This window comes from Lutra lutra, chromosome 1 (assembly GCF_902655055.1).
Source record: "Lutra lutra chromosome 1, mLutLut1.2, whole genome shotgun sequence".
Classification (NCBI taxonomy): domain Eukaryota; kingdom Metazoa; phylum Chordata; class Mammalia; order Carnivora; family Mustelidae; genus Lutra; species Lutra lutra.
This window is the reverse complement of record NC_062278.1, coordinates 59160325-59174173: the sequence shown is the minus strand read 5'-3', so window position 1 is coordinate 59174173 and position 13849 is coordinate 59160325. Positions and strand designations below refer to the sequence as shown.

General features: G+C 40.1%; 1 protein-coding gene across 6 annotated transcripts in view; it reads right to left on the bottom strand.

Annotated features, from left to right (window-relative positions):
* Positions 1–706: 706 nt before the first annotated feature.
* Positions 707–13849, bottom strand: part of NECTIN3 (nectin cell adhesion molecule 3) — a 127922-nt gene continuing 114779 nt past the window's right edge. For 3 of the 6 annotated variants that reach the window (XR_007126446.1, XR_007126448.1, XR_007126449.1), the window contains 3 exons: positions 3846–3908; positions 3108–3210; positions 707–1325 (listed from right to left, as the gene is read on the bottom strand). Coding sequence is in view for 3 of the 6 variants with exons in the window: in XM_047724093.1 (XP_047580049.1) it covers positions 2906–3085; positions 3846–3908 (243 nt within the window). In the remaining 3 variants the exon portion in view is untranslated. Of the gene's footprint in view, positions 3086–3107; positions 3211–3845; positions 3909–13849 lie in introns of all 6 variants that reach the window. The other 3 variants (XM_047724093.1, XM_047724137.1, XM_047724171.1) reach the window with 2 other exon arrangements.

The following is a 13849-nucleotide window of genomic DNA, read 5'->3' as shown; positions in this document are numbered from 1 at the left end:
TAATCTCAATTAATTTTCTGCCATTGAGAATTAATCTCATTCCCATCCCATGATGTCAGAGAATCCTAGACAGTGCAGAGGTGTGGTGTGCAAAGAGCCTGATGACATGGTGATGATGCACACTCCCGGAGCCTGGGCTGCCTACATCTCGCAGGACTCCGGGGCTGCAGGTCTGAGAGGGAGCACGCACGCCCCCCCAGAAACGATCAGCGGCAACCGTTAAGTGGGTAAGCGCTCTGGGGATTTATTTCTGTTTTGGTGTGTTTTAGTAAACCAGTTATGGGAAGAGTAGCTAGTATCAGTTGTGGCTTATAACACTCATTGACCTTTAAGGGCCTAAGTTCCAAATTTAAATAGCCATCATCAAGTAGTCTAAGCTCTAAATGTAGAGATCGACAGGCTAATTTCGGATGGCATTTTTTTGATTGAGGGGACTGGCTGATCAAACCCTTTTAAAGCTCCTTTCCTTTCCACTCAGTATTCAGAGAGAACAAACGGGAGACACCAGGATAAACAAGTATATAGCTATCTGACCCATGTAAAGGGCCAACAGCTATAAAATCTACTAATTCATTCAAGAGCTATTGTAGCTGACAGAGAAGCTAGGAGGTTGGTGGCTATAAGAGAGCTGTCTACACCCTGAAATTTCTTTCCTGTAACTACATCAAAATGTTAAAAATTTTATAGTGGGTTCTTCTTGGTAGGGAGGGCTCTGAAGACAGGCCCCAGGGCTCCTAAAACCACCCAGCCCTTCTAAATCTAGCAAAAATGAAGAAATCTTTACTCCCCTCCCCCATCCAAGGTCCAAGATGAATTTTTGTGATGGTAATTCAGCCACCCGCTTCCCAGCAGGAGCCTAGAAACCATCCCTCATGTGTAAAGTCTTTTTAAAGCTTTCTAATGGAGGTGACATGGTACCACATCTCTTCCTATGTAACATCCAGGATTTACAAAAACTGCTTCTCTCTCAAGGAGAACTGACCAGAGCCATCTCTCTCTTGTTGGGAAACAATTGTGAGGACTCCTCCACCTTCGGCTACACTGTTCACTGATGTGATTGCAGGTAATAAAATCAAATACGTTCTTTCAGCGTCATCTTGCTAAAAAAGGGCAGCAAACTCTGAGGTAGCACAGTGATACAGCGAGGAGGGTTCTTGGGGTTTACCCTTTAATTCCACGTGACCAGATTGGCTTGTCAATTGCTAAAGCGCTGAGTTAGAGTTTAAGCATCTTTTCGCCCAGAACGGTTGGTCCCCCAGGCAACAGGGGCAGACTGTGTGACTACTGTAGGATAACCTGGATAACTTGTCTGAATGGCGTGGCACCTAGAAAAAGGAGATAAACACACAAGCAGGAACCAGAGCAGGCACATGAATCACAAGGTATCTTTGGTATCTCATTTGAAGTCTATATTCATAGTCTCCTGTTCCCCTCCACCCCCGAAACTTCGGTTGGAAGCGTGAACTCTTTTATTAGTACTTATGTCATTCTTTCCTACTATACGGCAAGTCTGTAGTGTTTTTCATATCTGTGACATACCTCTCATCTTCCCGAACACGCAGGAAAACAACGCTTCCCTTAACATGCGAGGGGATTGATGGACATGCAAGGGGAGTGAGGGTACCTGGGCCCCCTCCTCTGCTCACAGCATGATAATCACTACCTTCAATCTCAGTGAGGCTACCTTGGCAAAGGGGGTGAGAAAACTCAAGATGGCTGTTTGCAGGCACCAGAGTGTTGCACTGCTAAGTCAGTCACTACACAATTCGATTTTTAGCATCCCTTTACTCTTGTTCTTGACCAGGTAAAAGAGGGTGGGAGGACCAAGGACAACATGGGGGTCGAGCATATAGGCCATACTGAAGTGGCACTTTAAAAAAATTTTTTTTTCACATTTTCTACCTGGCTTTTAAGAGCAGGAGTTATTTCACGGTGATTTTCCAGCACGCTTTTCTGAGGTAGATAAAACTTGGATGAGAAGCAGTCTGAAGAAGCATGGTACAGTGGAAGCCTTTGTGGATAGGATTAGTTTGACAGGAATTTCAGAAGGCAAAGCTGAGCTTGTCATAGACAATACTACAGAAAAGAGGGACAGGGCTCAAGTCTGTCCACCACTTAGACAAGGCTTTTAGAATGGAATAGGCGGGAAACAGGCTAATCTGGCTAGGAAAGAACAGAAGTGTGGGAACAACAGAGCAGAACCTTGGTGAGCAAGCAGCTAATCCAGACTAGGCAGAGAACAGCACAAAACATGTATCCCTCAGGACCTTAGCGATCAAGAAAGAACACAGATTGCAGTTATCACAAGACTTTCAAAGCAACCAACAGGCTTGAGGGTTTCAACTGCTTTTTTGTTGTCGTTTTGTTTTTGGATAAAAAGCAAATTTTGCCTCTTTCCTCAGGCCTCCTGTTTGCACAGGTACTGTAATTGCATTAAGCATGTTAGGGAAAGCCAAGTCCCAGTGAAATAATTAGGGAGATGGATTCTGAACTTTTTTTTCTGCTCATTTGAGTTACAGATGAACAGGCTGGCCTTCCTAAGACTCAGCCAGATTAACAGTCCCAGCTGGGGCCTTTCTTTCTGGAGAATCACTGCTGCCATCACGGGCAGATGTTCTACGTTTAACGAACATGCCGTTGTAGGCCAAATATTAGTGGTTAAACACTATCATCACAGAAACACACAAGCTATTGTCAAGTTCACAAACATAGCTGGTGGCTAAGAAACTCTTAAGGAAGGAAAGAAATTGGCTATTGGCTCCAAGCTATTCATCACGACTTCTGATACAGGTAAACTGAGATTGTTTTATACAAGAGAGAATAAAATGATAACCATTGACCTCAGTTTCTCTCCCCAATCTAAGATAAAACGTTTGTCAGGACATCCACTGGAAAGAGAGGGAAATCACACGTAATGTTCTCGCGGGTTGATGAAGGCTCTCTCGGGCTCGTTGCTTTGATGATGTTTGCCAGGACTCCGGTCTTGGTAGCATATCTGACTGTAATGGGGGCACATCTGTTGAATCCCATCTTCCCCCATGAGGCTCTCATCTTCATAGTCCAATCTCCTGCTCTTTAGTCCATTCTAAAAATCAAATATTACTTACATTAGCAGAGCAGCTGTTTGCGTTTTCCTAGCACTTTGGTAAAAACAGGCAAGAAACTGAATTCATTGTCTTCTGTGTCTCTGATTCATTATCCCACAAGCTACTGAAAGGCAAGGTAAAGTCCAACAACTTATCATTTTCCAGTCCTGAGTTGCTTACAATACCTGAATAAGAGTCACAGCAGCTCCTCAATAGAAAGTTATGACTAATGGGAATATAGTCAATTTCAGGTTTCAAAATTTAGAACCAGTTATCAGCTAAACTAGGGAAGAACAAGGCTGTGAACTTCCGGAGTCCCTCAGCAGGCCTCAAGCTGGGGATGTGTGGCTGAAATACACAGGGAATTACATCCAACAGCCAAAACAAAACCAAACGAAACCTCAGGATTCAGTGCTGGGGAATTAGGGAAAAGACAGTGAAATGAACTGGTATTTGACCACATGCCCAACATAACTGAGAATCAGAAATGCTGTCACAGCTGTCACCATCAAATGAACCCCTAAGATGCTGCTCTGTGGCATCTCTGGTACTAACCTTCTGCCTGGTTACTGGTTTCATAAAACTCGATTACTTCTAAGATGGGCAAGCAAGCTCAAGGACTTTACAAAATCATACTATGGATGTTCAGATAGTAGAGAGGTGAAAAAAAATAATTTTCATGGAAATCAAATGATATTTTAATAAGTATAATAGTAAGTCCACTTGGGCAGACCCCCACAGCAGGACCTTGTTACTTACAGAGTGCTGGAGACCGCCAACCTCCCTTTCTTTGAACTGAGTCTGCAAAGGCAAGTGTTCGGTCTGGAGGAAGAAGACAGAACAAGACAAGCACTTTAAAGCACCAAGCACGCAGTGGCACACATCAACCAAGACCATGAAGATGCCTAAAGCCTTTCGTGTCTTATCAAATGTACGCCAACTAAGCAAATGTTCCATTTGAGGAGGGGATAAGTAAATACATTTCTTGAGTTTGTTTCTCTCTCTCCCTACTCCAGATCTCCTCCTACTCTAGACTTTTGGAAGGAAGAAAACATACAGAACATCTCCTGCAGAAACTCTCATGCAAATTTATACACATCTTACTTGAGGGAGGACTTTGCATAGAAGGTCTCTTACCTCTTCTGCAGAAGAATCTGATTTTTTTTTTTTTTTTAAGATTTTATTTATTTGACAGAGACAGACACAGCGAGAGGGGGAACACAAGCAGGGGCAGAGAGAGAGGCACAAGCAGGCTTCCCACCAAGCAGGGAAGGAGCCCGATGCAGAGCTTGATCCTAGGATCCAGGGATCACTACCTGAGCCCAAGACAGATGCTTAACAGCTGGGCCACTCAAGCACCCCAAGAATCAGATTCTGTGAATCAGCTAAAAGTGACTTTGGGGTAATAATGAAAAGTTATTTTTTGTCCTTATCTATAGATACATACATATGTCAACCTTCTCTTCCTAAGAGCTACTCTCTGCCTCCGGTCCCCTACAGACCATAAAGGGGATTCCTCATTTTCAAACCTCACCCTAGGAAAAATCCCTCTTGGCTTCCCCTTGTCTTAAAAACGCATCCTTACCCTTCAGCCCCCCGGTCAAATATTAGCTCTTCCAAGAAGCCTTGCACAAAGCATATATTATCGCAATTATTTGTTTATATTTGCTTGTCTCCTTCACCAGGATTGAGGGTGCTAGTTGGGAATATTTTACAAACATTATCTCATTCCTAATCTCTCTAAAAATTCTACAAAATAGATGTTTTTATTTTATGGATGACTAAAATTGAGGCTCAGAGTGGTTCAGTAAAGTGTCTCCAGTCACACAACTGGGGAGTGACAGATCGTGATTCACACATGGCTCTGTCTGAATCCTAATTCTATATTCCTATATTCCCTGCCTCTAGCTCAGTGTCTGGAAAATAAATGTTTAGTAAAACAGAAGAAAGCCGGAAAATCCCAGCATGTAGGCATATCTATCAACATGTCCTCCTTTTCAATGCCTTTCCCCCCATGCTGTCCTTTCGGCCTGGAAGGTCTGCCCCTTAGTCTCCGGCAGTTGAAATACTATGCCATCCATTTCAGCTTGGCTGAAGTCATTTTTTTTTTTTTCTCCTACAAGGCCCATCAAAATTAATTTCTTTACTCCTAGTTTTCTTAATTTTCTTTAGATCTCTATCATAGCACACACTATTGATCTGACAACATCTGTACTTTTGACCCTAGTGAAGAGTGAGAGCCTTTCCTGGTCATTGTCCTCCAGCTCCACACCCTAGCCCGAGCAGGAAGTCAACAGTTAACTAATGAATTTAGTTAACTAAATGATTAAGTCTTGATATCCCATATTAAGGTTATCCAAATTATAAAGTATGTCAGACAAATTCATTCTTTTTATCACATTCTGCATGATTCTAGGGTGCTTTCAACATGACCACGTGAGATGGAAGTACATACTGGTGAAAGCCCACGGCAGGGCCAAATTCATGGAGTGTGACCAGTCACACAGGGCCTTGTGTTTGGGTCTCACTTTGGGCTTTAATGCTCAGTGGTTGTTGCCATCTCAGATTCTGTGTTTTGTAAGTGGTCGAATGAAACAGTGGAGCTCCACTCAAGGGTGTCCTCTCCTGCTGCTTGTGTTTGACTTCGTTCTTGGCCCTCTCGCCCTTACCCTGGTGTCCCAGACCCCCCTTGCTTTCCCCTCTCTGTCCCCGTCCAGTGACTGTGCTGTCCTCACCCTGGCACGGGCCTGAGTGCTGGTACAGGGAAGGCTGGGGTCAGGCCTGCACACCCCCCACATCATGGTATTTCTGGCAGGTGACTAGAGGACACGTCTCAGTGAGGACAGGTCTCTCACCCTCATCTAGGAACCTGACATCACCGTCTTGACATTGGCTGGTCCTAGTCCAAGGAAAATAGGGAAAAAAAAATACTTTAAATTTGTTTGCTGTTTTATATGATCCTGGTTGCTGTTCTTCTCTTCTATCAATATAGGTAATTGAGAAATTATTCTACATCAGTGCTGTTATCTAATTCGACAAGAGACAGGCAGTTAGAAGCTTCTGTGTATAAAGGGCAAGTACCTTTCTTCACACTGGTGGCAGAGTATAGAAAGCAAGGGTGCAGTCAACACAGAAAAGAGACCATGTTCTAGAAATACAATGATTACAGCCTCAAGAGTTCAAGAAAATATTGGGCTGGAGTATGTGCTGCTCTATGTTTATGCTACAAAATTCCAAATGGCAAATTTAATATGACTAGAAAATAAATTACCATCCAGATTTTCCTGAACACTCAGGGTCATACTTATATTTGGTCATTGTCGGTGAAATACAGTGACAAGCCAGATAGCTTTGGAAGCCAGTGTTCACCATGGGTGGGATGAACCATGTAGCATTCTGAGTAACAATATAGCCAGTAATATATTAATAGCATTAGAGCGTTATAGAGGCAAGAAAATCTATTTCATTTCAATAAAAAGAGACTGAAAAGAGCCATGGCTTTATGTGTAATAATAGCACTGCTACCTTTTTCTTAAGAGTAGAAGATGCATAATTAGCCAGAAGAGGTACATGTGAAAATAAAGGACAAGAAGAGAGAGTTTCTAGAACTGGGCAGGAAGAAATGGTTCCTGGGCACTCTGAATAAACTGCACTTGCACTGAATGGACAACAAGCATGTGTTGTAAGGTCCTCTTCTCTAGCCAATATTGTAAACTGTCACTAACAAACCACCATCCCTCATGGGTGCCCATGAATTTTGTAATATAATATTGAACCAAATTCTATGGAAGGAAGTACCACACATCCTGGAGACAGCCCTGCTTTAAGGATCAGGGGTTATGGAAAAGTATGCTGCCCTTGCCTTGGCATTGGCAGACCTCCGATGTCTGACAAGAGACATAAGGAATTTCATTAATCTAATGGTGGGTGGGAATACGTGTTCTATTTCTGACTCCCTAAACTACTTGAAATGTTGAATATCTGACTTTAAAAAATAGTTAATCACCAGTATGTTGAAAAGTGTCTTATGTAATACCTTATTTATGTTTGGTGCTTAGTATATGTGTACTAAATTAACTTACAATATTTTAACTAATGGATATACAGCATATATTATTCTATTATTCTTACATTTTTTCCCCCAGAAAGTGTTGAGCTACTCTGAATCCCTAATACATTTTGATTTCCTCACTGGTGTGTACTATCTTGTAACAACTTCTACTGAGCTACAACCCATAAGCACTTTCCTCATTTCTTAAGTCATGTAGACTTTCTGGCTCTAATGCTTCTTCCTTATAATGACAAGTGATACATTGTTTATTTCTGCTTCCAGTCATGAGGGAGAACACACACCACACTAGCCCTCGTGTCACGAAAGACACACCGTAAAACTGGACAAAATATAAGAAACAACAGTTTTCAGACACTGGATAACTGTGCTGCACGCAACTGGGATCTCAGAGGTTGAAACACACATGGTGATCCTATAATAACCCTGGCGACTATCTGACTTTTCTGCTGATTGGGGAAGAGAAAAACCCAAGAAGAGCACAGAGCCTTGCTCAGCTGCAGGAACAGACTTCAGCACTCAGGCAAGCTGAGCTGACTGTAATCTGTGGGACGGGGTATCAAAGAGAAGGCAAATCCCCATTGGATATGTGAGACATTCAGCAAAGGCCCCAAAGTCATGCTTTAAGAGTAAGGCTAAAATAGCTCCAGGGTACAGAGTATTCTAGAACAACCCTAACAAAGCTTAAAAACAAGCTTCCAGAAGAACAAGTTGATCTTAAAGTAATTTAACTGATGGCCAAAAAACAACTCCATCCTTATTAAGGAATGACAGAAAAATTCAAATAGTTGACAAGGTAACATTCACAAAATGTCCAGCATTCAATTGAAATCTACTGAACATGGGGGGAAAAAAAGGCAGGGAAAAAAATAAGTCAACAGAAACAAACCCAAAAGTGACAAATAGGGAATTAGTAGACAAGAACTTTAAAACACTTATTATGAATAAGGATAAGGATATAAAAAATATGAACATAATAGAACACAAAAATATGAAAGAACTGTAAATAACTTCTAGGACTAAAAAAATACAATATCTGAATTGGAAAAGTCACTGCAGGGCCTTAGCAGACACCATAAAAGAAAAGCCCAATGCACTTGAGAACAGAAACTATCCATACAAAGAACAGATGGGAAAAAAGCTTAAAAAAAAAATTAAACATAACTTTAGTGATCTGTGGAGTAACATCAAGAGACCCACCATCTGTATAACTGGAATCCAGAAGGAAGGAAAGACAGAAAAAAATATTTGAAGAATTGCTAAAATTTTCCAAATTAGATGAAAAAATACATCAATAGCTCTAGGAAGCTCAATGAATTCCACTAAGAGTAAACATAAAAAAAAGACTCTGATACATATCACACTTGAATTGATGAAAATAATAATAAAGAAAATCCAAGATGTGGCCTGAGGAAAAAGTAAGATACAGTAGGTACAGAGAAATAAAGGTAAGAATTATACTAGCCATTCACCAGAAAAAAATGAACTCAAGCCCAACCATGACAATAAATATATTTAATAAGAACAGACTAACCAGGGCACCTAGGTGGCTCAGTCAATTGTCTGCGTTCACCTCAGGTCACGATCCCAGGGTCCTGGGATTGAGTCCTGTGTCTGGCTCCCCAGTCAGTGGGGACCTTGCTTCTCCCTCTCCCTCTGCCTGTTGCTCCCCATTTGTGCTCTCTCTCCTTCTCTCTCTGTCAAATAAATAAAATCTTAAAAAAAAAATAGACTAAACACTGCAATTAAAGTCAGGGATTTGGGGGACCTGGGTGGTTCAGTTGTTAAGTGTCTGCCTTCAGCTCAGGTCATGATCCCAAAGTCCTGGGATCAAGCCCCGCATCAGGGTCCTTGCTCAGCAGGAAGCCTGCCTCTCCCTCTCCCACTCCCCCTGCTTGTGTTCCCCCTCTTGCTGTGTCTCTCTCTGTCAAATAAATAAAATCTTTTTATAAAAATAAATTAAGTCAGAGATTTTCATACTGGGTAAAGAAGCAACTCAATTAGATGTTAGTTGTGTGAAATGCATTTTAAATATTAAGATATAGATAGGTTACAAATAAGGAATGGAAAAACACATACCAGGAAAGCATGATTCACTAAAAAGAAATTTAAACTGGTGTGGCTATAATATTGAAGTGACTACAGGACAAGGCAAGTTACCAGAGATAAGAATCTTTCAGGGGCACCTGGGTGGCTCAGTCAATAAAGCATCTGCCTTTGGCTCAGGTCATGATCTTGGGGTCCTGGGATCGAGACTTGTGTCATGCTCCCTGCTCAGTGGGGAGCCTGTTTTTCCCTCTCTTTCTTTCTATTTCTGATTTTGAAATCATAACAGAGTTTAGTGAGTAGTCGGTAACAAAAACATATCTGGAAAACTCAAAAGTGTTTACACATACTTTTAACATACTTTTAAATAACTCAATGGCCAAAGGAGAAAAAATAAGGGAAACTAGGAAGTATTTTGAATTGAATGAAAATGAAATTATAATATACCAAACTTTTAAGATTTTGAAAAAGAGTACTGGTTAAAGAAAAGTTTATAGCTTTAAATGCTCATATTAGAAAAGAAGAAAGTCTCAAATTAATGACCTAAGCTTCTTCAGGAAGCTGAAAAAAGAAGGGCAAATTGCATCCAATGGAAGTTGAAAGAAAGAAATAAAAAAGAGTGAAAAATCAATAAATAAACAAGGGGTAAACATTTTATAAAATTAATGAAACCTGGAAAGCTGGTTCTTAAGAGATTAATAAAATTGGAAAACCTCTAGTAAGAAAAAAGAGAAAACACAAACCAATATGAAAATTAAAAAGGTGACACTACAACTGATCTCATATAAATTAAAAGAATAAGAAAGATGTACTATGAACCATTTGATGACAATCTCAAAAACCTAGATGAAATGGACAAAGGTCTTGAAAGACACAATTACAATCCTTTCCACAGAGAAACTCCAGGCCCAGATGGAATCACTAGTAAATTCTATCAAACAATTAAAGGCATCTTAAATTCTTTCTGCAAATGGTGTGAGGGGGGCACTTTGTAACTCCTGTTATGAAATTAGCATCACCCTGGTACCAAAACCAAAAATATTACAAAAAAAGAAAACTAAAGATTTTGATTCATAAATCTCAAAACCTGAAACAAAAATAGCCTTCAATAGTTGAATCAATAAACAAATCATAGCATGTTCATAAAATGGGATACTACACATCCATGACCAGAAATTTATTCATGCAACATGGAACTCAATAACATTATGTTGAGCAAAAGAAATTAGACACAAAAGAGCATGCTGTGATTCTCTTTATGGGAAGTTCTTATTTATTTATTTATTTTAAAGATTTTATTTATTTATTTGACAGACAGAGATCACAAGTAGGCAGAGAGGCAGGCAGAGAGAGAGAGGTGGAAGCAGGCTCCCCGCTGAGCAGAGAGCCCAATGCGGGGCTCGATCCCAGGACCCTGGGATCATGACCTGAGCTGAAGGCAGAGGCTTTAACCCACTGAGCCACCCAGGCGCCCCGAAAGTTCTTTTTTAAAAGCCTAACTAACATGCTGTGATAGAAATCACATTAACGGTTGCCTGAGGCAGGAGGTGTTGGAGGAGGGAATGGTGGTAGAGGGTATGTATGACACATTTTTCTAGTCATGGAAATGTTCTGCACTGGGTAGTATTCACATGAATGTATAGCTTTGGCAAAGCTTATAGCATAGCATTATGTAAGTTATATCTCAATAGAGTTGAATATTAAAAAAACTATACCTTCCATTTTATCATATTCAATATTGAAGGAACATGCGTGGGGAGGCAAAGTAGAATGAGAAGTCATTGACATAGTCTGGAATCTGTGATACAGGTACCTAGTAAATTCTTATTAAATACTTCATCACAGATGTCCTTGATGCAGGAGTTTCATGGTAGTATCAACTGCTTGCTTTGTTCTAGTGACTGAGTCCTATTCTGTAGAGATGATTTCACAGCACTAACAGAGGAACACATGAAGAAATGGCTACCACACATAATACACAAAAAATGGACTCCTTAAGGCATCCAGGTAATTACATTCCTAGCTATTAACTCTCTGAAAGAATTTATAAAATATTATTAAAAGGTGAACCAAAAGTCAATTTTCCCTTTTACTTCATTTTTAATAACTGTGAGAGTGTTGACATGTTGTATGAGCAACAACTATAAAGTGTGTTCTAATCAAGAGAAATTTACAACATTAATTAGGCACTTGTTTAATGAGATACATAATTGTTACTGTTCTCCGTGATAATTAACCATAAGGGTAAGCTATTCACATGAATGTCTCTTATTATTACAGTAGACCGTTGGCATTCACAGATTTAACATTGCTGGTTTTAACCATTCATGAGTGAATTTAGAAAGGTTATGACAGGTTGTAAGGTTGTAATTTGTAATTTTGTTGAGACACAAATTTGAATCAAGACCGGGGAGGCTTCTGTGATGGGATAATCATTTAGCTAGTTAATGAGCTTAGCAACTGCTTCAATATCCACTTTTCAATGTGTCTTTGTTATTCTTAACTCTTATAGATTAGTTTTATAAAAGATGGGGTATTTAAGAATGTGGGGTTTCTCAAAAGCTTGTGAAGTATATCCTCTAGGAATGTCAATGAGGAGTGTTATATTATTAATCAAGCTTTTCCTTTGAAATTTAGAAATGGTTCCTTATTTTTTTAGTTAATCTTATTTCTGCAGTATCTACCATCAATCATGATTAATGCAGATTGCCACAGCACATTCTACAGGTTAAATATATAAAGTCGGTCTGGATCTTATTCTCTAAGACGTGGGATTTATTTACTTACAACTCCTCTTTCCCAGTGTCTGGGAAGTAAGGTTCATTCCTATGTTCTGTCTGTACACCCATCCTATAATTCCTTTACTGTTAACCCTCTAAGAGACAGGGAGGTTTTTCCTAAACCTCATGTGGTGCTATCACACAGCAGATGTTCAGTTAACACTGGCTATGTCTGAGCCACGCCAGGCACAGGATCTGCCCAGACTCCATCTCTTCACCAGTGGTCCCCACAGAGGTCTTGGGTGCTAGCCCATGTTGGGAAACCTGGTTCAGTTGAACTGGAAACCTTGGGGTCTGACTTTCTAAGTTCAAGGAACATGGCAGAGTTTCATCTGAGTTGGGTCAGGAGAAGGCAGTGAGCGCCATAAAAATAGATTCTAGTTCCTTAGTACTGAGCAATCTTGTAAAGAAAGACTGAAGGAGAAGGTCTAGAAAGAAGTTGGCTCAGTAATGCCAACGTGGTGAAAACAGACATCGTTCCATTCATCATAGGCAAAAGAACAACCATAACTTGTAAGGACTGACCAAAGATTCTTCCCCTCCTCCCTGCTACTTAAGGTAGGTATAGTACAAGATGCTTTAATGTGCTCAGGGTCTTATACTGTCTCCCTGAAGTAATTCTATCATTGTTTCCATAAAAGAGGCTTGGAGAGAAGTAGCAGTGTTTCCATGTTGGTAGAGCTAAGATTCAAATCCATGTTTATGTAATTACAAAGTGCATGTCTTACACCATCACACAAAATTGCCCATCTTCCTGTCTTGAATATATCCTGTCTCTTCCTAAGTGACTGCAGAAAGGGGACTGAAAGGCAGGAGGACACTGAGCATGTGAAAGGGGAGAGGACAGGAACTAGGGGAAACCTCAGTCCTCGCCAGCTTTGCCACCTGCTCTGGGTTATCTGCATCTGAGCCGGTCAGATAAAAGCTAGGGCCTGTGTTACTACTTCACCTCCTGCTTGGGCTCCAGCCTTGATGGAAGGAAAACAAAGAGAAGGTTTTCCTTGACAGTCTCAGAGTTTTTAATCTGCTTCAGGCCAGCGATGAACACAGAATGGTCATTCATTATGGAATAGTACTCTTTAAGATTAGTTCAGAGGTCATCTTCCCTCCAGTTTTACTGTTTGTTTATAGTTTATATAGTTATATAGTTTATAGTAATATAGGTAGTACCTTAAAATGCAATGTCCACTTCTCTAAGATCTAGTATCAAAGACAAGTGCAAGAAGAAAGGACTACAGAATGTCTTACGGCAAACTCTTCAAATGTGTGCTTAAATCATGAGGTTTATTTATATGGCAGAAGAATATTAGATAATTTATCTCACAAGGTAGGATTGGATTTTTCTCAAATCACCAGAGAATTATAATAGCCAGGTTGTTGTTGAAAATGTTGTATTATCCAAAAGGGAGACAGTGTTCCTCCTTATCGTTGGTAAATAAATTTCAATACTTCTATGAGTATACATTCTAGATTTTAATTTTTCAAAGTGAAATTTAATAGGACACATTTTAACGAGAATTCTTATCTTAGTTTTGGTCTCAATCCTTACATTAAAATACCAAGACAGTGATACTTCACTAAATTATAATGTGTATGCATAGCCAAGCATCTAATTAAGGAGACAGATGATAAAGGTGATGGAAAATTATTTGTGAGCAAACTAGACACCCATATCTAATACTAAGATGTCCCCGATCATAAATCCTACCCATTTCCAGGACACAACTGATTATGCATGCATTCATATACACTATTCTCCATAACTAAATATTTTAACATCAGACTGCTATGCTGTCCCTGCCACAGTGGACATCTTTGTACTACAAACCCTTGCCCTAATGCTATACCATTATTACCCACTCACACCA